At 47.4% G+C, this 24,645-nt stretch overlaps 2 protein-coding genes across 5 annotated transcripts in view; one reads left to right on the forward strand and one right to left on the reverse strand.

Annotated features, from left to right (window-relative positions):
• PASD1 (PAS domain containing repressor 1) overlaps positions 1 to 8,506 on the forward strand; it is a 129,931-nt gene extending 121,425 nt beyond the window's left edge. For 3 of the 4 annotated variants that reach the window (XM_053273581.1, XM_053273580.1, XM_053273582.1), the window contains 2 exons: positions 348 to 555; positions 1,480 to 8,506. In XM_053273581.1, coding sequence (XP_053129556.1) covers positions 348 to 555; positions 1,480 to 1,665 — 394 coding nt within the window. In that variant the 3' untranslated portion in view covers positions 1,666 to 8,506. The remainder of the gene's footprint in view (positions 1 to 347; positions 556 to 1,479) is intronic. The other variant, XR_008311607.1, reaches the window with a different exon arrangement.
• Positions 8,248 to 24,645, reverse strand: part of TBC1D8B (TBC1 domain family member 8B) — a 46,373-nt gene continuing 29,975 nt past the window's right edge. The window contains exons 13-21 of the mRNA XM_053273579.1: positions 23,804 to 23,933; positions 22,574 to 22,672; positions 20,460 to 20,528; positions 18,846 to 19,086; positions 17,328 to 17,393; positions 16,781 to 16,864; positions 15,980 to 16,036; positions 14,895 to 14,992; positions 8,248 to 14,325 (exon numbers count right to left, since the gene is read on the reverse strand). Of these exons, the coding sequence (XP_053129554.1) occupies positions 13,909 to 14,325; positions 14,895 to 14,992; positions 15,980 to 16,036; positions 16,781 to 16,864; positions 17,328 to 17,393; positions 18,846 to 19,086; positions 20,460 to 20,528; positions 22,574 to 22,672; positions 23,804 to 23,933 (1,261 nt within the window). The 3' untranslated portion in view covers positions 8,248 to 13,908. The remainder of the gene's footprint in view (positions 14,326 to 14,894; positions 14,993 to 15,979; positions 16,037 to 16,780; positions 16,865 to 17,327; positions 17,394 to 18,845; positions 19,087 to 20,459; positions 20,529 to 22,573; positions 22,673 to 23,803; positions 23,934 to 24,645) is intronic.

Consider the following 24,645-nt stretch of genomic DNA (forward strand, 5'->3'; position numbering starts at 1 on the left):
GCTCGACAAACAGGTCTCAGTAGATGTTGGCATGTGGAGCAGCAGAGCCTCCCCAGCCAACCAAGTCAGGTGGGCAGATTCTGTTGGGAGCAGGCAGTCCCTAAGTTACCAGGGGCCAGTGACCCCTGTAACAGGGATTAGCAGACATCGTTGACTACGGCTCCCACAATCCCCAGCTGCAATAGCCAAAGGTGGGGATTATGGGAGTTGTAGTCAGTGAGCTCTGCTAATCCCTGCTGCAGGGAACACTGCCTGGGGCCTTAAAGGTAGTAACCAGCACCTTGAATTGCAGCATAGTTATACCTGTTTATTTTGAAATAAAGGCATTTAATTTCTCCGCTTTGCAGGTTTGCTCTGGAGCCACAGGGACTCCCTGCTACGATACAGATGCAACCGATCACGTGCGCCACCATCCGTGCGCCTGCCCCTGCGCCCGTCTTCACACCCTCTGTGATGATTCCGCATGCCAGTGTCGCTGCCCAGCAGGGCCACCCTTCCGGCAGCCTCCACCAGTGGCAGCCACAGCAAGTGCAACAGCATCACCTTAACCTCCAGGTAATCGGGTTTTTGCAGTGCAGTTGGGGAGAGATGCGGTGCAGGCAAGGCGCCTAAGCCTGCTCTTTGTGTGCAGCGGGATAAGTCGGCTCCATTTCAGATTGCAGAGGAAATGGGGGATCATGTTTTTTAAAAAAAAAAAAACTTCTTGTGTCGAGGAGTCACCCAGGGCCGTCCTTGGGACAGGGCAAGCAGGGTGACTACTCCAGGCTCCACTGTTTTAACCCCCATCAAAATTAACTGGAAGGGGACCTTGTGCTACCAGAATTGTCCCCCGCAAAGTGAATCTAACACAGGACAGAGAGGACTGGGACAGAACCTTTCTCCCTGAGGTGCTAGCTTTTTACATGCAGGGAGACCCTTGCATACAAACATACATACAAACAGACCCTTGCAAGCTTTGAAAGTAATGGGGGAAAGTAATGGGGGGGGGGGTGAATGGGAAGAGATTGGCAGCAGCCTCTCCTCTCCTCTCCTCTCGCTTCTTGCAAGGAGTATGAGGAGAGGTCTTCCTCGCAGGTGGGTCTCAGAGGGCTGCTCTGATGGAAGTGGCACCTGAGGCAATTGCCACACTGTGCCTCATGGGAGGGCGGCTCCTGTGGACTAGAAGGGTTGAGCGGGCCATGGCTTGCATTCCAAACAGGCTGCGCCTCTTGCTATGGATAGACGAAGCTTATACCGAGACCCTCGGCACATCTTGCTTAATGCCGTCTCCATGGGGTCTCTGGGGTTTGGGCCTGGGGGCCCTTCCCAGCCCTGCCTAGACATGCCCGGGATTGGAGCAGGCACCTTCTGCAGGCAAAGCAGATGCTCTACCCCTGAGCTGTGGGCCCGACAGCAGGCGGGAAAGACCAGGATTGGGGCAGGGAGGTGGGGGAGCGGCTCGGAGCCAGCTCTGAAACGGACTCTCTCGTCCTTCTGCAGATGCAAGGGGCTGCCACCGAGTCGGTCCCGGTGGGCCAGAACCAGCGCCTCTTCCAGCAGCCTCACCTTCCGCAGCAGAACCCAGCCCCAGCCATGGGCTATTTCCACCACCCGCAGCCCCAGACCCGCCACCTCCAGGGCCAGGCGTGCAGTCTGCAGGACCTGCCCGAAATGCAGCTGCCATGAGGCCGAGAAAGAGCGACGGCGGCAGGAGTGAAGGCGGCGAGCTCGGGCATCGCGGCTGTGCTGAGCAGAGGTGAGGGGCTGGAGTGCAGGCGGGGAGGAGAGAGGCCCTCCCTGCACGGCCCTCGAGAGGCAAGGCTTGTGCGGAGGGAGACGTGGCAGACCAGGGAAGAAGGCCCTGGCAGGATGGAGAAGGGCGGCTGGGGCTTCTGGCACTTGAGACCCCACCCCACACACACACACACAACCAGCAAACCAGGATTCAAGCGAGGGCACACTTGGTTAGCTGTGTGAACTGTCCACTGCTAGACCATCCCCTCCTTCCTGTGTTTAGAGCCATGTTTATGAAAGGCCAAAGCAGGCAGAAGAGACAGTGGAGATGGAAGCAGCCACCGGCCAGAACCGGTCCGTTCGCAGGTACCAATTCTCTGCTCATTTTGAAGTCAAAATGTGGGTTGCCCAAGTGGGGCAAATACCTGCAAGGGGAGCACAATCCGAAACATGTCCATCTTTGCGTGTGTCGAAGCCAGCGTCCGGGTGGCGGGGTTTCCACTTCGTCAGTTTGGTTTACGTGCTGATGAGTTGGCGTCCGAGAACGTACGTGAGGGCAAGCGGCAGCTGAATCTTTTTCTTTTCAAAACCTTTGCTGAATTTCACTGTGAAGAACGTGGAATGCAGAAACTGTAACCAGCACCAGGCTACCGTTTTAAGTGTTTTTATTGTGTGGGTCTGCACAAAGATCTCGTTCTGGTACAGTAGTTCACACGTGGATTACTAATCAAATTCCTCCCCGACCCGGCAGTTTTCCTATACCTCACTCTCCTCGTTTGTTTTTGGATAATTGAGAAATGCTGCTACTGGGTGTGACACCACACTTGCCTGACTTTTACACTTTGCACCAGCTTCTTTCACAGAGTAACCACGTGTACGAAGGGTTCTCCTGTTTCGTTACGAGGTGCAGATGCAACTCGTATCGGTTTTTACTCCGCATTTAGCCAAATATATTTTTTCACAAGGTGCAGGAAAGAAACCTTTCCCTTCTCTCGGATAACCCTTTCCGGGATGGAGGGTGGGAGGTGTCTTGACACCCCAAGACAAAAGGCAAACTTTGTGGTTTTGCTGTTTGGTGTTGGTATATGGCGAAGTGGAGATTTCTACTTAGCAAAGCCACCTGCGCAATTACTAGTCAGTAGCGTTAGCAATAAATTGTATTTTTGTATATTGTCACTTTAACTGTGTTTATATTTATGAACGTTTTAAAAAAAAGTTTTATTCCTTCAGTGGGTGTGTATACCAAAGTGTCCCCTACTGTTTTGTGTGTTTCCAAAGGAAAATGAATATTATTGTTAGGGGCATTTTGTTCTGTTTTTTACTGGGCTGGGTTTGCACACTTTTATATCCCAGGTTCAGAGAGCAACTTTTACCAATACTTTAAAGGAAAGAAGAAAAGAGGTTGCAGTTAAGAGCCTGGTTTACAAAACAAAAACAAAACAAAAACATGTTAATTCATTGCTGGCATTTAAGAAAAGGTTTGTTCAGACAGCTCTGCAGTTTCTCTCACATCTTTTTGGCTGGTTCATTTGACAAGAGTTCAGGGCCCCAAAAAGCAGGGCTTCAATCACTTTAGCTCTGGGAGTGGAATGTTCTCAGGCAGCAGCAGATCAATCACTGTGTATCGGGGAGTGGGGGTCATCAATCCCCCCCCCCATCTACCAGTAGTGTGATTTCTTTACTATTGATGCACTTGAGTGTATGTTTATGCACAACTAAATTTCCTCCCACCCTTAGAGAAGGTGTGTATGTGTGTGTACACTTGCCTTGCTCTGACTGTGAGATGTAGGTCTCTACTTACAGAGAGAGACTGAGGGAAGCATCTTCCCGACGTCCTTGAAAAGGAGAATGTAAGCATTGCCCACGGGTAGCTGTCGGAGGCAAGCCTTTAGCCTTTGCACTGAGAGAGGAAGGCACTGAGTTTAGCAGGGTTAGGAAAGGCAGGAATAAAGCAGACACCAGCCCTATGCACACATTATATACACTAGGCCCATTCACATGTTACGTACAACCAGATCTGAACACAGGTACAGTCATTCATGTGTTATGCTGAATGCAGGTACAGAAGTACACTTGCTGTCTATACCATGCACCTGAAGGGCCTGTATCCAGTTTCACTTTTTAAATGAACACAAGTACAGTCATCCACACAAACAAAAGTACGGGTATACAGGCATTGGTACATGCATACAACATAATGTCTGAATCGGACTTCTGTGTACAGTATACACGGATACAGATCTGTATGCAGGTACACTTGTTCACACGTTGAATGCAGGTGCAGCAGATACACTTCCTGCCTGTACCATGCTTCTGAGGAAATTGTGCCCAGGCTCACTTTTAAAATGAATGCAGGTACAGTCATTCACACATACAAATGTACGAGTGTACAGACATCAGTACACTTGTACAGCATAATGTCTGGATAGGGCTCTGCTTTTAACTAGAGTCTGCCGCAAATAGATCAGAATCGGAGAGGTGTCCAACCTCTCACATTCCCCACAGCATCCTTCTCAAGGCAAAAGAGGGAGAATTGGGACTCTGAGAAATCTGGCTCTGTTCCTCCACTGAATGCTTGAAAGAGCCATGCCATAGGAGACTAATAGGCCAGAACTCCAGTTTTAGAAATGACATTTGGAAGAATGTAGAGTCAGGTTTTGTTTTCGTGAATGCCAGGATGTTTTATGGCACTGGGCACCTTATTATATTATTATTATTATTATTATTGCAAAATGCTGTTACCGTGTTTACCCCCATAGAAGGCAACTCTAAATTTAAGACGATGCCTTAAAAGATAGAGGTTACCTACATTTTATACTGGTACTTACCCCAAAGAAAGAAGTCCCTGAACCAAAAACGACCCCCTTAGATTCAAGAGGGAAGTACTGGGGGGAATCCTTGTCTTAGATTTAGGTAAATACGGTCGCGGAGGGATTCCCCAGCCAGAGGGTCCACAGTAGCGCAGGCTTGCGGCCACTTGCTGCACAGGCTCAGGCTTTATACTTCAAGTCGGCTGCTTGTGGCTTAGTCCACGACAGGCACCACTGACCAATGTCAATGGTCAGAAAAGGGCTTCACCTTTACAGACAGTAAAGCCATTCTTGAATGAGCCTGACACTGTTAGCTCCTGCCTGGAGGGGTAAAAACGGCACTGAATAATCCACCCAGCCATGGTGTGCTCGAAGTGCAAAGAGCCAGGGGAAATGTGCTAGAGCAGCTCCACCATTGACGGGTTGGAGTTTCATGGCTATGAGTCTAAGGTGTGTAGAAGCATTAGGGAGGATTTCGGACGGTCACGAGAGTGGCGTTAATTAGACACCGATGCAGAGCTGGCTTTTCCACACTGTGACCCGCCTCTCCTGGCCAACCAGATTGTATTTTGCAGCACTGTGCAGTTGTCTGAAACAACTCCCACCCCCCACACCCCAGTCCGTGGGTTTTTGCCTTTGGAAGCACTTTTTGAAAGAAAGAGCCAAGACAGAAGGATGTTTGTGCACTCACGGCTTAATGTGAGGCTTGTGCGTCACAGGCGGCTTTCTTTCCTGGGACAGCCTCGTGGGTGTTTGCGAGTTGGGACTGCCTGCGTCAAAAGGGGTAGAAGAGAGGAGGCGGGAAGGATGAGGCCTGTTCCCATCAACAAAGCACTAAAGCTTCACTGCGCTCCACTTTGCTGGAGAGATAAATAAGGGGGAGCCCCCCCCCTTATTGTAAGGCTAGGTCAGGTTCTAAAAGGCAGCCCACTCAATGAATGGGGTCTCTTTTCCTTGCTCACCAGTAGAGCTGAAAAGGGTCCGTTTTCTCAAGAGTAGCTGGCTTTGGGCAGTGCAATGCTAATTTGTCCTCCCCCGTAAGTGATTTTGTCCTTCCTAGAACAAGAAGTACAACAGACCCAGGAGAATAATTTCCAGACATAAGAGTCCAAGAGGGGAGTGTTTTCCAGCAGGACACCTCTGCAGGGCAGTTTTGACTGGGTTCTAGTCACAACACAGTTTCCCTTGACAGTGGGATGAAAACCCGCAAAGTAGCTGTGCTGGTGCAGCTTCAACAGCCATTGGACTTTCACTGTGAGCCAAAGAAATCCTTTGGGTCCAGACATACCTTGTTCCATCCCCACTTTAGCACAAAAGTGTTGCATAGGAAAGAGAGGAGGGGCCTGCAGGCAGCCTTTTGGATACAGGTGTTCTATCTGCGAGGTTGTCCACATCCCCACCCCACTCAGCACTTCTGTGTTAACTCCATGCACCTTAAGAAACCTGTTGGGTACTGCTGCGCCGTCCCTGTAGCAAGTCAAAAGGACACCATATCCCTTCACCCTTAATAGGATTTACAGAGAGAGAGAGAGAGAGAGAGAGAAATGGGACCCACTAGTAGAGTTCAGTCCCTGAAGCATCTGCTTCACCTTGCTGCTCTGGCCATGTTACACAAGTCCTGTTGCTCCTGGTGTCTTAGGGCACTTGGAATTTGAGAGACCAGGAAAACTCTCCTGCATTGCAAGTTGTGCAGATTCAGGCCCAATAAAATAAGATGCTGGTTGCACCCATAAATGTGGCCCCATGTGTAATTAGGGATGTGCATGGAACTGGCGGGGGGTGGGGGAGTTTGAAGGCGGGGGAGGGTGCACTTACCCCTCCCACCGCGCGCACACACACACACACACACACACCCGCCACCGCACACACACCGGCACTCCAATGTAAACCGGTCTGGTGGGGTGGCAGTGTTCCTCTCTGCTGCCCTATCCCCTCCTTGGACCAGAAGCACCCGGCACACAGGCCGACGAGGGAACCGGGAGGTACGTTGCCGCTCTGCTGGACCGTTTTACAATGCAGCACTGGGACGGGGGGGGGGAGCAGTGGGAGGGGTAAGTGTACCTACCCCCCACCTTAGAACCAGCAGAGCCAGCGGTCGTTTCAACCGGTTCCGTGCACATCCCTAGGCGTAATCAGTTTCACGGCATGGGAAGACACCAGCCATGGCTGGTTGACCCAATGGCAAACTGAGCAGCAGTAATGTCCCGACCAACTTCCTTGCCCTGTTGGACAGGCATCTTTCTGCATCGCAGGGGATAATTCATAGTTAGTTTTATGATGGACAAGCCTTTCTCCAACAGTACCTTTTCCTTTGGCGCTTGACTTCTAGCCAAGTGAGTCCCCAGTTCCAAGGCAACTAACTACATGCAGTACGATCCACCCCTACACACTACTCACATTTGTGCCGAATGGGGCTGTGGCGGCCGCACGTGCCTGGGGAAGAGAGCGGGGAGGGAGGAAGCCATTCCAAAACAGCTGTGGGGTGGAAGGGGGTGCTTCTAAACAGAACCCCCCTCCACACACATTTTAACCACATTATGTATATATTTATCGGCCTTTTAAAAACCATGCACTTTATTTAAAACCTTATCAATTCTCACATATACTGCACCAGCTGGGAAAGTCACTGACCGAGATTCCTGTATTTACCTGAATCCAAGACTAGGTTTTTTCCAAGTTCTTTGATACTAGAAATCAGGGGGTCATCTTAAATTCAAAGTCCTCTTCCTTTTGGGTAAGTATGGGTATAAGCTGTATTTAACCACTGTTTTTTTTTTTTAAAGGGGCATGTTTTAAATACCAAGTTGTCTTGTATTCAGGTAAATACGGTTATTCAACTCCCTCTCTGTATGTGTTCGACATCCTACTGGAAAAAAAGTTTGAATCATCCCCCCCACCCCACCCTCAGATGATCACGAGGGGCCCAAGGTTGGTGCCCTCCCCTCAGGGCTTCTGCAGTACTTTAGTCAGTGGATGTTTGGGTTAGCCCTGAATTGGGATTAGAGCCTCTCTGGCACCCACCCGGCCCACTTAAGGGAAAAATGAAAAAGTCCATCTGCTCAGGTTGAGTTGTGTTTATCTTGGTGTTAGTTATGCTCTGGGTTTGGGGCGGGGGGCGTTGTTTGTTTTCCAGAGAAGTGTTTGGAATCTAGAATGGTAGCAGACATACCACGCAAGAGTAGCATTGTGTTTAACCGATTGGTACAAGTTACACAAATGCAAAATGGCAAGCCCATCCCCAGTGGGCTTACGCTTGTGTAATGCAATTTTGGGTTTGCGCAACTCGGGACAACTCACACAGATTGCACAAATGCAGTATTACTAAGCTGGTTTACGCTTGCGCAGTGTCTGTCACCCAGTTAACTGGGCAGGATTCTCTGGCGGGGGATTTGGTGGGTAACGGGTATGAGGCAGCCATGGGCTCCTGTTGCCCAGAGGTTCTCTGTAAAGCTTTGCCAGATAGCCTGATTAACTGCAGGAAGGCTACGGAAACATTTGTCTATACATCCGATTTTTGTCAATACAATTCCAGACTTCAGAACACACAGAGGCACCTTTAAAGTCTTGCACTTTTAAATGCATTTTGTACATATATTATAAGCTAAAAGGCTGGTTGATCTAGCCAAGCTGGTTTGACAAATGCCGTCTGACCTGATTTGTATATTTTGTGACATATTAAAGTATGTAAAAAGGAAAAGGACAGGGAAAAAAAAGCAGCAAAGGCTTAGAGCTGAATATTTAGTTTATTTTATATGATGTTAAATATAGATCAATTTATAAATGTTACTATTCATAAAATATTTTGTAAAATGGGCGGGGGGTGGTGAGAAAGTGTCTTATGGGGACAAAATAAATTCTTGTCTAGGATGCTTACCCCCTTGTGAAGCTCTGCTGGGCAAGAACCAGTGTATCTCCATATGCTTTAACAGATTTGTACATAGTATTTTGGATGAAAAATAAAACTGTACTTTTAAGAACTCTTACTGGGTGGCTGCTAGTTATTTGTCTATTTACCTTACAAAAAGTACGCTTATGGGAACACCTAGCATTGTGTGTGTCTATCCCTATCAACTTTGCAACGCTTGGACCAATATGAGCCAAATTTGGTATAGTTGTAGAGACACATAGAGACATCCCAATGGCCTAGTTTGTGATTATGTCAAGATGGCAGATGGGTAAACCTTTGACGTGCATGTAGGCTAACAGATTTGAACCAAATTTTCTGAATATTATTACAATGACCAGGGAGTAGTCCAAAGAACCACTAAATTTCAATAGGATTTCTAGTAAATTTAGTCAGCTTGCCAACCAGTAAGTCTGGGAGACAGACCTCAACCTAAAACCAGATAATTCACAGCTTTTTAAAAAGTAGTGCAAAAGGGCCCAGGCTCTTGTTTTTCTAGCACAAGACCCCAATTTTTAAAAAATCAGCTAGGTTGCTTCTCTCCCAATTGGCTGGCAATCCTAGTGCCTCTTCCTATATGACACAGGCATCAGCCAAGTAAGCACAGGAACCGACCTAAACCGCCCCCTCAGACCCCTTGAGCACCACTGAAAATCCCACCTTGGGCACTCCCATCATGAAAAGGCACCTTCTGTCTGATTCGCCCCTGCCCAGCGGTGAGGCATAGTTTATTGATCGGTGGAAAAACACAGTGCATTTGTGGAATACAGAACAGCTTATCAAAAAGACAAAAGCGCCTGTACATAGAGAACCTTTTGCTTCCTTCGTAGCAAGAAGAGGAGAAAACAGTTCTATGTCCTGTGCTCCTCCGGAAAAACCAAACCAAAATAACCCTATTTAGGAATTTTTCTTAGAAGCCAAAGAACATCCATTTATTTTTAATTTTTTATATATAACCATTTTATAACTTCAATAAGACAACCTGAATGAGGCATTTTAAATAAGGTAGATAAATATAGATATGTTTTCCCTAAGTAATTACAGTTGCAACATGGGCAGCTGTATCATTATAAAAACCAAACGCTTTAAGTGGCATGGATACAGCTGTGTGTAAGAGCAATGAACAATCTCGCTGAGTGGAAGTGTGTCCTTGGTCATGTGACCTAGGGTGGAGTCACCTGATGCTTCCCCCTCCACTTTTGGCGAAATCCCAATAGGATCAGCTCTGAAGGCACCATCTAGCTTTCCTTCCCACACAATGCGGAAGCTACCTCTTTAAAATTGACTTTTTGGGTGTGGCCACAGGGAACAGATGATTGCATATGCATCCCATTTAGATACTTAATGGGTTTAAAAAAATTTTTTTTTTTGCAAGCCTTCCTAGAATGCACAGAAGTACTTTTAGAACTCTGTGTGGATTCTTGCATTTGACAATTTCAGGCCCAGCAGCTTGCTTTGAATTGATCAACAGGTGATCAAGCCCAGGGATTCTCAACATTGGGTCCCCAAATGTTATTGGACTTCAATTCCCATAATCCCCAGCCAAAGGCCACTGGGGAAGCTGAAGTCCCATAACATCTGGGGACTCAACGTTGAGAATCCCTGATCAAGCCAATCTTCTATATACACACAAGCACACACACCTCTAGCTTACTTGCCAGGTGACCTTATTCTTTACTACTTAACCAAGGATCCGAGCTGCTCTGTGTTCTGTGCAGCTGAACCAAGGGAAGAACAAAGCACCAAGAGCAGGGAGGGGCGAATCTGTTGGGAACTACCAAGGGAAGCACGCCATCATGCAAGCCCCTGAAGACAAAGCAAAGCGGCACAACCACAGGCATCCCACCATTCAGACACAGAGACAACATCAAGCTCCTCTGGAAACTAGTGCCCACCAATGTGCAAGTGTTCATCAAAATACCTCCATGGAATGTCTTTTCCTCTCACCCCAACATCATTTAGAGAAGGATCTTTTTGTCCTTCGTATTGGGGGAAATCTCTGCTTTCGGAAGGGAAAGGGGATACTGCATCAGTGCGACCACAGATCCTGGGCAGAAAATGTTTCCAAAAACACGGAGGAGCTGCTAGATTGGACTGTAGAGCTTCAGGACTGCAGGAAGAAGATATATTTAAAGTTCTCCCACATAATAAAGGGTAAACATCTCTGCACGCAAAATTAAAAACAAACACACACCCAGGCTTTGCATATTTTCCTTTCTCTGCTGTAATGACTATTTGCTGGGTGTTTAAAAAAAAAAGTTTCTGAATACAGTATTTCTCCCCTACCTGTTGTCTGAAGCGGAACAGATCAGCACACACCTCATTCTGCTCCACATGCACATATCAGGCTTGGTGTCAGGTTTCCCATGAAGGCAACCAGAAGTGAATTCATGACAACTGCTTGCAATTCCCAGACCAGGCCGCCTGTGGCTTCCTGGAGCACCTTAACGAAAGACTTAATTCCAGCCGTAAACACAGCCTTGGGAAACAACTGGATATGGGTGTGCAGAGGGTCTTATCTTCATATCCTTGGAAAAGCAACACCAATGCCATCACTGGAACCTTATAAAAGGGCCAAACGGTCATTGCATTCAACATGGCATTTGCCCCAGTTTGTTTAAATTTTGTTTTCGAATAGCTGTGGGGGTGGGGATGAGCTGAATTGGGACTGTGAGGGGGAGGAAAAGTTAGACACCCCCACAATGGGGCTGGGAGTGCCCTCGTCAGACTTCCAAAGCCCAACGCAAGATCAGGGATAGCCCCCTGCTCCCCTTCCCAGTTCCAAGTGGGGAACCCGGCAGGGTGGGATGTCGTTCCTGGGATGTCCAGTGGTTCACCAGAACAAGAGCCAGCTCAGTGGAGCTGGGGAAGCAAGGAGGGGAGACGGTTCCCAGCCCAGCTCCATAGCACAGAAGAGCACTGGAGCCTATCTTGCACTTCCCCAAGCTGCTGAGAGTGCCTGAAACAAGCCAGAGAGGATGAGAAAGACACACAGGACCATATGCTGCATCTGTCAAGTAAGTATTCTCCCCTTTCCATTTTTAAGATGCACAGCACTGACGCACAGCGTATGGGCTGTCACTTCAACTTTTGCAAACAGGAACCTCGCAGTTTCAAAAGGAAATGTATGCTTTTCTCGTCTGGGTTCGTTTACATGCCTTCCTCCCAGCAGAGGCCTTGAAGCACAGAATCTCTCGGAACACCCTGATTTTGCGAACTGGTTCCCAGCTGGCTAGCTCCCAAATTAAGCTTAAACTCTGTGCAGGATTACTGGTCAAAATCCCAGCAGGTGATGAGCACACTGTGGCCCATTTTCCTCCTTGCCTGTTAAGCTGCGAATTACAGCCACACTTTCCATTCTGCGGCTGCAAGGATCACTCCTCCTTTACATATTAGCAAATACTGAATTGCTAGCAAACATTTACTTTTGCACATCAACACTAGCTAATTTTGCCGGGTGAGAATTTTTGCACCCAGTCAAGCCTGCACATTTCCAGTGCTTACAAAACAATAAATTAACTGCACATGCACGCACATACACCCCTCCATAGTTAAGAAAGATAAAGAACTTCAATGATAAGAGAATTCTGAAGTATAATCAGAAATACATTGTGTACATAGACAGGCCATTCTGCAATTAGGATTGGTCCCAAGAACCCCGGTACAGAATTACTGTTTCCTTGGTACATGGATCGCTTTTGCGTGATGTGCCCAGACCATCCATGGCACCGTCTCTCTTGAAGTCACTAGGATTTGCACACCTGAGGCTTTCACTGATACAGAGAGGACTGAAACGGGCAAGCCTTCTGAGCACCCAGTAAATGTTAATCATATGCTATAAGATTAGTTCGGAGTTAAATCTGAATTTCTGCTTTTTCCCCTCTAGGAATGTTCTCCTGCACCATTAAGTTGGGGTGGTCTTTTTAAACAAAAACAGCGAATTCCACTTATTTGGGGTAACTCCACAGGAGTAGCAAAAGTTGTTGGGAGGGCAAGCAAAGTCAACTTTAGCATTCCTATACACATAGTGACATTTTATCAACGTGTCAATGAAGGGCAAGAGCAAAGGACCCAGAACCACCGGCTCCAAAAAGCCCTGGTGAATCAATCATTAAAGTGAAATATCATACAAGTGTTATCTAGAAACTGACTTGACTCTCGCTGCTGAAACCTGTGGATGGTTTTTGGACATTGGTAGGAAAACAGTCCCCCAAAACTGTGTACAACTTTGCTTACAAAAATTCTAAATGCATCATTCATTTTGCCTTTCCAAACTACCAGATTATATGCTCTGATGGATGGCTTGTTTCTACCGCAAAAAGGAACTTGATAATCTAAAGTAGGGATTTCCCAACCTTGGCTTCCCAGATGATGTTAGACTATAATCCATCATCCTCAGCCACAACAGCCATTGGCCTTTTGGGGAATGATGGGAATTGTAGTCCAACCAACCACCTCTAAAGACCCTGATCTGAAGCCCAATTCACACATTATCACCAACCTGCCATGCTGTAACCCAATAAGAGCTGTATGAAGGAGCCAGGGTGAATGCCAGAGTTCCTTTCCAACCCTAGATGAAGATCATGCACAAAAGAGCCCTGCTAACAAAGTTCCCTCCTCCACGTGTTATGAAGATAGTTTGGGAAGACGCCACAGCTTAGCAGCTCCCGTGCTATTACCAAGGTCACATGTGAGTGGAACCCAAGTAGACTAACATGGTGAAAGAACCATAAAAGTTTGAACAAAAAGCTGCTCAGATAAAGACAGGCCAAATTGGGGTGGGTCAGGGTAGGGATGCCCTTCAAGAAATTCCAGGATTCAGGGTCAAAGGGGACCTCACTGATGGGAGAAAAAGAGAATCAGGGTGCTAGTTCTTTAGAACATTCCCAAAACTAGCTCTGCTAGCCACAATCTTTTTTAAAAATAGATATCAGAAACAGTCCTGTTTACAGACACACCACAATGTTCTCCAAGAACCATCTCCTCTCCTAAAGCAGTAAGCAAACCTACATTCAAAGTTTAAGTAGTGATTGTTTCAAAATCTAACCAACCTTTCAACAAGACGCCAGTGCCACATTTAAAGGAAGGTGGCCGACGCTGCATTCAGTTTGAGGGGAAAAGACCCAAAAGGAGCAGCTCAACAAAACGAGAGCCTCTAATATTCCACAGCTGTGGCCTCTATAGGCCAGCCTAAGCATTTTCCTCCCAAGTTGGCATGTATTTGCTGAAGTGGTTTTAAGTCCTAGTGTACTAAAATAGTTTGATAATGCAAAGATTAGGTGTTGTGCTTCAAGCTATACTTATTTAACTTTGCAAAACAAAGCGATACACACGCGCGCACACCTCAGCACACAGGGGAAATGAGCTCAATTTCTCACCCCCCAACTCCTGACGAACTCAATGCCCCGAGCTCAAACATGGCCTTGCCCGTTCTGAGCACCTCTGAACAGAGCAAAGAGAGAAGCACACCTTGGCCGAGTGCTATACACGAGCTCGTGCTTTTAACTGAGACGCTTTAGCCTTTTCTAGCTTGGCCTGGACATCTACCGGCTTCTCAAAAAACCTCACCAAAGCAGGTTCGTTGAGTAGAGACGCCAGAATCTGTTCGAAAGCAAACGACCATTCGCCGCTCGCTTTGCTCGGGCTCGGGGGTCCCGTGTTGACAGTCCGTTGGGGTGCTGGGGCTTCCTGGGGTTTGCTGTCGTTTCCTGCACCAAAGTCAGCAGCAGGAGGGGCCACACTTTTGACAGGGGAAGTGGGGCTCTGCAGCCGGCGTCCCACCTCTTCCATCTTCAGCAGAAGGGTCGTGACGGTGGCAATGGCACGGTACAGGAGCTCCTCTTCGGGGTCCCCGTGGAACAAGTTATACAAAGTCTTTGAAAACTGGATGAATTGGAACTGGGAGGGTGGCGGGGAGAGAAAGCAAAAGGGGTATTTTCAAGGAGCATCCAATCTTGCAACATGGAGAGAGAGAGAGAGAGTCCTTGCAACATGGCGTGTGTCTGTAATACAATTATCTCTCTCATCATAATATAACAACCCTGCTAACTGGGCAAAGAGGCACCTTTCATGGTGGTGATGCTCCTTACATGCAGGATCTTGAAAGGGAAGGACCAACTTCCCTTTCAAGAGGAGTTACGTGTGATGATGTCTTGACAAATTCTGCATCTGATGGCATACGGCTCAAACAGGAGAGCAACTGGCCCTCTCCAACCCCAGCACTGCAATTCCTCCAGTGGCTGTTACTGGTGCCTTAATTATCCTTTGTCTATGGAAACCATTCTGAGAACTTTTCAACTGAAAAGCCTTATATGAAGGAGGAGGGGGAGGAGGAGATGAAAAAAGAGCACGTCTAAAGGCATCCGTTGCTTTTTAAATGGCTGCTCTCCTATTTGAGTGAATGTGACTGTATCAACATCTGCAGCCGCCCCCCCATACAACCAAACCACACTGTGGTGGAATCTTACCTGGTCCATCCGGGGCAAATCCTTAATGTTTTCTTCCTTCTTAAGCAGCTCATCTTGCCACTGTTTCAAATAGGCCTGGATATCCACTTTTCCTTTCCCTGTTTGGAAGGCAACGAGTCAAACCCAGAGCCGATGAATATCTGACTTCTCCCCAGCCCAGAACCATCCCTATTCAGAAAGTAGTGTCTGCCTAGTGACATTGGGCATATCTGTACTCCATGCACAAGTGCATAGCTGTGACATAAAAATCTCTGCTGCAAAATAATCGATTGGCCTGACAGACAACCTCCACCAGAAAATTGACAGCGAGAGTGCTGGTTCTTTTTGATCTCTCAGCGGCTTTCAATACCGTTGACCATGGTACCCTTCTGGATTGCCTGAGGGACTTGGGGATAGGAGGCACTGTTTTACAGTGGTTCTGCTCCCATGTCTCAGGTACACTTCAGATGGTGGCGCTTGAAGACAGTTGCTCTTCTTAACAGGAACTACTATATGGTGTTCCCCAGGGCTCCATTCTGTCACCAGTGCTTTTTAACATCTACATGAAACCGCTGGGTGAGGTCATTTGGTGCTGGGGATTATCAATATGTTGATGACACTCAAGTCTATTTCTCCTTGTCATCAATATCAGGTAATGGCGTTAGCCCCTTAAATGCCTGCCTACAGGCAGTAATGGGCTGGATGTATGTCCACACATACATTCTACAGCAATGATCTTCACTGTTTTTCAGGCAGGGACCACTTGGGCAAAAGATTGGGAAGTGTCCTTCCTAGCGATTTCCCCACCAAGCTCTGTGGGGAAAGAACCGGGAAGACTACCTTTCCCAGAGCGGCATGCATGCCTTCCAAAATGGCTCTGTGGCTGGAATGGAGCTCTATTCCCCTTAAAGAAGCCTCACGAGTGCTGGGCAACACGCAGGACTTAGCACGGCACAGTGGAGGCGGTTGCCTCTGTGCAGTGCCAGGGAGGCCGTGTAGACTATTTAGCTTCAGCCAAAGCTTTGCACAGGTGGACTTAGCAATTAGTCAGGGATTTGCACGGAGGGTCAACCCAGTTTCTCCCATTATAACTCAGGACTGGCTACCTTTGTCAGGGCTCCTCTTCGAAGCATCCGAGACCTCACTGTCCCCAGCAGAGGAAACTGGGATGGAAAAAGAAGAAGACAAGTAGATTACTGATTTCTTCACAACCTGCAAATCAGGATTTAGCAGCTCCAGCTGACAGGCAATGACTGTGCATCATGTCGGCCACTGTCTGTTTGACCATCCCAGGATTCTGATACCTCATGACCACTTTGTGTGCAGAATGAGCCTTAGTCTAAGGAGGAGAGCTGGGCTTGTAGTAGCAAGCATGACTTGTCCTCTTTGCTAAGCAGGGTCCACCCTGGTTTGCATATGAATGGGATACTACATATGTGAGCACTGTAAGATTATTCCCCTGAGGAGAAGGGCTGCTCTGGGAAGAGCCCCTGCATGCTTGCATGCAGAAGGTTCCAGGTTCCCTCCCTGGCAGCATCTCCAAGATAGGGCTGAGAGACACTCTTGCCTGCAGCCTCGGAGAAGCTGCTGCCAGTCTGTGTAGGCAATCCTGAGCTAGATGGACCAATGGCCTGACTCAGTATATGGCAGCTTCCCAAGTTCCTATTTTTCCACTCCCTCCTCTGAGAGCTTCAATTAGGCATCTCTGTTCGTGTCATCTTTGCATCTCTGTCTGAAACAAGAGGCATCAGAATTCTGACTCTATTCCCTCTGTCCAGAGAGAAATGCATTTCTGAGCACTTTGAAGTGGAAGAGGAATTAACTCTTCACTGCCTGCCCAACTACCAGCTGAACAAGAAGATCACCAACCCTGGAGGGATCTGTAAATGCAGCACTTCAAGACTCACCATTTAGCTGACTAAAGTAGATTAACTCTTCCTTTGATAGATGAGCACCTTTGGAAGGGCTGAGGGATTCCACTTCCGTGAAAGCTCCAAAACAAAAATTACAATTCAGGATAGTTTTGAATCACTAGCATTACTAGAATCTTGATAATAATTGCAAAGCACTTTCAGTGTACAAACCCATATTCCCTTCATTCTCAAGAAGAAGAATTTATCTGTTTAGCCGCAGACCATTACAAAAAGAAACACAGAGTAAACTACACCAACAATCCTGTAAGATATTCCCCTTAGGAGATGGGGCTGCTCTGGGAAGGTTCCAAGCTCCCTCCCTGGCGGCATCTCCAAGACAGGGCTGAGAGAGACTCCTGCCTGCAACCTTGGAGAAGCCGCTGCCAGTCTGTGAAGACAATATTGAGCTAGATGGGCCAAGGGTCTGACTCGGTATATGTCCCTATGACAGCTACAACAAGCAAGTTAACCCTCTGACAGCCCCACCCCTCTTAGGAAAACATACAACACGGAGGCAGATGGGCAACCACAGCAAACTCACCAGGAGGTATGTGCAGCTTGAAGAGGAATTTCAGCTTATGGGTAAAGCTTCCATAATACATAACATCTAATAAATAGGGAAGGGGAGAGGGAGGGGGGGAAAGAGGGAGGTTATTCTGATTGATTCATACCGTGAGATCGATTGCTTTGGCAGTACAAAAGCAACTGAGCCCATCTCGGTAGACCAAACACTGTAACTGAGTGTAAAGAAAATGTGGTGGCCGCTCCGAGACTGAGATCTCAGAGTAAAAATCTGTGTGGCTTAGACTAACTCGTAGTCAGTCTGCACTCATGGTGTTGAATGTAGGACTCAAGTCTGCATCTGTGGCTGGAAGACTGTTCGGCAAGAATTTCGCCTAGGCACGACCACATGCTCTAGCCCAGCGTTTCCCAACTTTAGGTCCCTCACTGCTTTTGAACTACAACTTCCATCACCCCTGCCGCAGTGGCTGGAGATGATGGAAGTTGTAGTCCATCCTCTCCAGCAGGCTGGCAAGCCCTGGCAACAGTAACTCCTGCCTTTGTTACCTCTCGTTTGGATTCCTGTAACGCGCTCTACCTCGGGTTGCCTTTGAAAACGATTCGGAAGCTTCAACTCGTCCAGAATGCCACGGCCCGCCTCCTCATGGGAGGCCGTAGACTTGATAGCATCACATCTCTTCTACGGTCACTGCACTGGTTGCTTTTTGGCTTCCGGGTCCAATTCAAAGGGCTGGTTCTCACCTACAAAACCCTTATGGGCTTAGCACCTGTATATCTCCGGGATCACCTCTCTCGGCCAGTTGTATCCCATCCTGTGAGGTCTTCTCAGTTGGCCCTCCTTAGCGTCCTGGCTTGGCCATGGTGTAGTGCGTAGTGCCTGGGCCCGTAGGAGGGTCTTCTCTGTGGCCGCCCCTCTTCTTTGGAACACCCTCCCCCCCCAGATTCATCCAGCCCCCTCCTTAGTGGCTTTTAAGGCCCTTCTCAAGACCTACCTGTTTCGCCAGGCATTGGCCCTTTTGTTTTTTAAAATTATTGCTATTGTTCACTGCCTCGAGTCTTTGGAGGAGGGGGTATACATGAAGTTTTTAACAAACAAGCAAGCAAGGGAATCAAGGACCCCTTGGGATAGTCAATGGTCGGAGCTATAGGGAAGCCAAATATTCTAGAAAAGAAGCCTCTTAGCAGCAATTGGTTGGAGCAGGTCTGTCGTCCTGGACAACGACACCCCCGCCCCCCAATAAAAGCTTCCAGGTCACCTAACCACCACCTCTTTTGTTACAGCTGTAGGCCAAGCATTAGTTATTTTTTATTCCGTCTTCTAGCAGGCTTCACTTCAGCTACCTCTGTCCTGGACATCTTAACAGCATTGCTAATTGATTTGCGTATCGGGGGGTGGGTGGGCTTTGTTCCTAGGGACTGACCACTATGGCCTCATCACCCACCCAAAATTTACAGGAGTCAGGCTAGGCAATAATCAGCCCAGCCCAAGACCAACAAGGACACGATCTCTCCCTCAACATACAGCTCGAAATCATACCAAGAGCGCAGGCAAATTCTTTGAAGTTGATAAGGCCATCTAAATTCTCGTCCAGCAACCGGAACGTCCACAGTGCGAGGGAGTCCCTGTTTGCGCAGTGCGCCCATGGGCTCAGGAGATGATAGAGGACCCGGAACTGTTGGCAGTCTATGCGATACTGATCCAGGTAAGGCAGGCTGGGGTCGTGGTGCTTCAGGGCTGGGCTGTTGACACTCCAGTAACAAGAAAGAAAGTGCTCCTTCTGCAAAAAGAAGCGTTGAAGAGTCTGAGTCCCAGAGCACGGTCTACAGGCACACGATACAGCCACCTTGCTGAAGCTGAGCAGGTCTGGGTGTGGTCAGTGCCCCAATGGGAGACCCATGCATGCCACTTTTGGGGATTGGGCCATAGCTCAGTGGTCGAGATTCAATCTTTGGCATCTCAAGGTAGGTGTGAGAGACTCCTGCCTGAAACTTGGAGAAGCCACTGCCAGTCTGTGTAGATAGTACTGAGCTAGATGGACCAATGGTCCCACTCTGAATAAGGCAGCTTCCTATGTTCCTATGACCTAGGCAAAACACAGACAATTCTTGGAGGGCCAAAAAATGTATTCCACATGGTTGTCCAAAGCTAACCTTTTAAAATCACAGGGAAAGCAAGCTGTTTAGAACCAAAAATACCTCTTCTGAAGCTATTCTTATCGTCACAGCCAACTGCATAACCTTTAGACTTGATTCATGCAATCACTTTGCACAGAACTAGATTTATCAATATGGATAGTAAGACAGGACTAGCGGGAAGGATGTTTATGATCGCCTTTCTGCATCTTCATGTACAACAAGAAAGATTTAGGGAAATTCTGGAAGCGTTCACATTGAAGGAAGATTTGGGGCCCATTCACATGTTATGTTCAACACTTGTACAATGAGTGTACAGCATACACAGGTACAGTCATTCACACGTAATGCTGAACACAGGTACAGAAGTACACTTCCTATCTGTACTATGCATCTGAAGGGCCTGTATCCAAGTTTACCATTAAAATGAACCACACCATACAGTCATTCACACAAACACATGTACGAATATACAGACATCTGTACACTCATACAGCATGGTGAATTGGGCTCCAAGTTTGCATGCACGGAGGTCTGAGAATGGCATTTGTTTGAGAGTGTAGTTATTGCTACAGAGAGAACTTCAAGAGCAAAAAAGACCAGAAAGAAACCACTTAACAGATCAGGAAGAAGGCTGTGCTAGAATTATTTCCCCCAAGGAATAAGCTTTCCACATGCAGGGAGGTTTAGACACTGAAGAATGAGGGTGCCATTTGATTTCCTGAACATTTGAAATCAGTTCCTTGTTCTCATTTGGTTACACTGCACTGAAGGAGCTTGATCAGATATTTTGCTTTAGAAAAGCTGGTACAGGTTGCCGTGTAGGAAGCATCCCTGGACTAAAAAGCAGACGCTCTCAGGACATCAAGAAAGCAACATCAAGGCTGCCCACAGTGTTCAGAGGAGGGAGCCAGAGTTGCAAGGTCTAATAAAATCTCCTTGACTGCATGGTGTGATGATTCATTGGAAAGAAAGGCCTCTTGCAAAATGAGGGCATGAAATATAAGCAATGTGTTACCTTGTATAATTCATAAAGCTCTTCCAGGTCATGAGGACTGATTTTCACGTCCTGAGAAATGACACGCAGCTGAAACGAAAGGGCAGAAGCAGGGCAGTCACGTCACGAGCGTTCCTCCTCAGCTCCAGGTTTCTGCTTCAGCAATCTCAGGTTCAACTTGACTACTTGAATCAGGCTTAGAAGTATAAAACCCACTTGGGTCTCAGGGCATCAAAAATATGTCCTAAAGGGCTGCGCAACCCCCTGGGACATATTTTCAGGTGGTAGAGAAAGCCTCCTAGGAGAGAGGCAGGTGTCAAATTGCTGTTGTACTGGTGCAGTTAATTGGGAAGTTTTGTTAGGCTGCTCTGTCGTGCACCAGTGTATCCTTGCTCTGAATGCCAACCATACTGCTTTATAACAAAAAAAGTTCTCAAGGCAGTTTACATAGGAAAGATTTCCCCCATCTGCTGTCACCTAAGAGCACACAAATTCAAATCTAAAGCAATTCTTAAGATTTAGCAAAAAAGAAAAAAGAAAAATAGTAGATTCATTCTAAAAGAAGCATTCCCCTTCTCTCACAGACAGGAGAGAATACCTCTTCTGATAAGGTGTTTGCCCTGACACACAATATGCATAATCTAAAAATCATACTTTTTGCTTCAAGAACATTGTTTTTACCTGTGTGCAAATCTGACTGATTAATCAATGACAATTAAAACTCATACTTATGCTTAATCAACTATATTTTCTTTAATTGGCTGACTCACCCCAGTTAGAACCCAGGTAAATCCTAGAAATCTACTTTCTAGCCCAGGAGTAGGCAAAGTTTGCCACTCCAGCTGTTGTTGAACTACAGCTCCCATCATCCTCAGCCACACTGTATTGTGGCTGGGGATGATGGGAGTTGTAGTTCAGCAGCAGCAGCTGGACAGCCAAAGGTTGCCTACCTTTGTTCTAGGCTTAGAGAACCACCATCTTGCAAAGGCAAGACAAGGTAGGAAGAAGTCCAAAGAGCAGCCTCCAGAACACAGGTTCACGAGGCTACATGCAAAGTAGGAACAATGGAGTAAAGCGGCATATAAATCTAACTAAATAAATAAATTGAACATCAGACATTAGCGAACACAGCACAGTGCCAGTGGCTGAATTCCTTTCCCGGCTGTCCCATCTTCTGGGAACACAGGTAAGGTACACCTGGAGGAACATAAGAACAGCCTTGCTGGATCAGGCTCGAAGCCCATCTAGTCCAGCATCCTGTTCCCACAGTGGCCCACCAAATGCCTCCGAGAAGCCCACAGGCAAGAGGTGAGGACATGCCCTCTCCCCTGCTGTTGCTCCCCTGCAACTGGTATTGAGAGGCATTGTGCCTCTGAGGCTGGAAGAGCCCCTGGTGGCGCAGTGGTAAAACTGCCGCCCTGTAACCAGAAGGTTACAAGTTCAATCCTGACCAGGGGCTCAAGGTTGACTCAAGCTTCCATCCTTCCGAGGTCGGTAAAATGAGTACCCAGAATGTTGGGGGCAATATGCTAAATCATTGTAAACCGCTTAGAGAGCTCTGGCTATAAAGCGGTATATAAATGTAAGTAAGTGCTATAGCCACCAGACTAGTAGCCGTTGATAGACTTGTCCTCCTCGAATTTGTCTAAGCTCCTTTCAAAGCCATCCAAGCTAGTGGCCATCACCACATATCCCGTGGCAGAGAATTCCATAAGTTAATTAGGCACTGCATGAAGAAGTACTTCCTGTTGTCGGTCCTAAATTTCCAGACCTTCGGTTTCATGAGATGACCCCTGGTTCTAGTGTTGCGAGAGAGGGAGAAAAATGAGCGAGTGGAAGGAGCAAGTGGAAGAGGAAGTGTGTGGCTCTACTCAGGACTTTTAGGCAAAGCAAGACAGAAGGATGTCCATACCTTGACAAGCAGAGCCAACGCCCACAGCTCAAGGTGGCTGGACCCAGAGCTCTTTCTAGCTTGTGTGGGGCTCAGAACAAATATAGTTTGCACTCCACACACCCCATGATGAATCAAGATTTTCCTGAGACTGCCTGAACTGGAAGAGTCTGTGCTGCAGTGCAACCACATCCTTCGCCTCCTGCTCTAGACAGCCTTCTGGCTGAGTCTGTATATCGCTTACCACATTTTGCTTCGTTGTGGTTTCCAGGGTCTGGATGACATACAGCCTGTTACGCCGCCGCATGCTCTCCACATCTTCAAAGCGGATTTCACCATATTTCTATGAAGAGTAAAGCAGAAAGCTGTGTCAGGTCGTTTTCAGCGATGGAGCTGAACAGGGTCGGGGAAGGCTTTAAGCATTCTGCCAAGAGAATTACACTGGGCCAGAATGGGGCTTTTCTGTCGCCCTCTTCAGAAGTTATAAATAGGAACACAGGAAGCTGCCTTATACCGAGTCACACCCTTGGTCCATCTAGCTCAGCACTGACTAGTAGTACAGAGACTGACAGCGGCTTCTCCAAGGTTTCAGAAGGAGTCCCTCTCAGCCCTTTCTGGAGATGCCAGGGAGGGAACTTGGAACCTTCTGCATGGATGCAGGCAGATGCTCTTCCCAGAGCGGCCCCATCCCCGAAGGAGGAATATCTTCCAGTGCTCACACATGTAGTCTCCCATTCAAATGTGAACCAAGGGAGTCCCTGCTTGGCAAAGAGGACAATTCATGTTTGCGACCACAAGACCAGCTCGTTGTGAGCACCACTTGCGACAGGGGAAAAGCAGGGAGGAAGTTTCGCCCCTGCTATTGTAGTGTGTGAAGTAGACTCAGCTTTTATATGTCTCAGGGACAGTCAGACCCTCACCTAAGAGGGCTACCAGGCCTGTTCATAGAGCAGGAGATTCTTTGGGGAGCTCTGAAGTTTGGACTCTGACAATGGGGTGCTTATGCTGAAGGAATGCAGAGAGAGCGGCTTTCTCTGGGAACGATGTGCCTGTGCTGTTCTTGTAGAAATGTTGACAAAGCAACTTTTGAAACTCTGATCAAGGTACTGTACCAAACTTAAAGGCTATCTGAGTCTGAGTTTTGCAATCATCTTGCTAATCAATGTGTACCTATACTGTACCCCAAGCTGGCAAGGTTTACGTAACACTGAGATATTAGAGATGATTGTCAATAAGGATCAATAAGGTTATTTTGATTTCCCTTACTCTTTCCTTACTCTCCCCCCCACGCCCAAGCTTATGGCGCTGTTTGTCTGAATGGGGCGCCGCCATAAGCAGGATGGCGGGCGATCCCGTGAGCCGCATCCTTGATCGATCAAGGCATTATTTTAAGGAGTCGCCTGCAACTTTAAAAAGGGAACCACAGAATGCATACACACAACGCACAGGCAGTATTGTGAAAGAGCATCCACACCTCATTTGACTCCCGAATCAGGTCGGTGATGTCCACTTTGCGATGCTGGCTCCTGGATTCGTTCGCACCGGACGCCTGCTGCACCGCTGGAGGTAGCGGACTGTCCTTGTTGGCAACGCTGTCGAAAAACCTAGATTTAAAAAGAGAAACACACACCAAGTGAGATGCCCATGAAAACTGGGTTGTAAGGAACACACATAACACAAGCAAAAAGCAGGTGGGGAGACAGACAGGACAGACCCCTGCTCTCAAGGAGCTTACAGTGGGAAAGATGTTTTAACAAGCTGCCACGTAAAAATAATCTTATTCTAAGAATATTTTAGACAATGTCTTGTTGCCTTGCTGTTTTTCTTTCTATCGATACCTGCCTGTATTTTTAGACAGTATTTATTCTTATAGGTTCTGCTTTTACAATTCTGTTGTTGCCTTTATTTCTGTTTTGATTTTTTGCTGTCAGCTGCCTTGGGAGCAATTTTGTTGAAAGGCAAGATATAAAACTCTTAAATAAATAAAACTGTTGGGTAGGGGAGGAGTTTGTTAATTTGTTGTTGTTTTTAAAGGCAACTCGAAAAAAGCAGGTTAGAACATTTTAAAAAGAGCCCTCTGGGATCAGACCAAACGCCTTTCTAGCCCAGCATCCCGTTTCCAGTGACCCACCAGCTGCTTCTGGGGAGCCCACAACCAGGGCAACCTTTTTTGAGATATGGCTACCAAAACTGTACATTATATTCCAAGTGTGGCTGCAACATAGATTTGTTTAAGGGCGTTCTAACAAGTCGCCTCCTTTGGACCCTTGATGGGTTCCTGTTTTGAAGATCTCCACAGGGGGTGGACAGCTAGCC

Source organism: Hemicordylus capensis, chromosome 11, assembly GCF_027244095.1.
Source record: "Hemicordylus capensis ecotype Gifberg chromosome 11, rHemCap1.1.pri, whole genome shotgun sequence".
NCBI lineage: Eukaryota > Metazoa > Chordata > Lepidosauria > Squamata > Cordylidae > Hemicordylus > Hemicordylus capensis.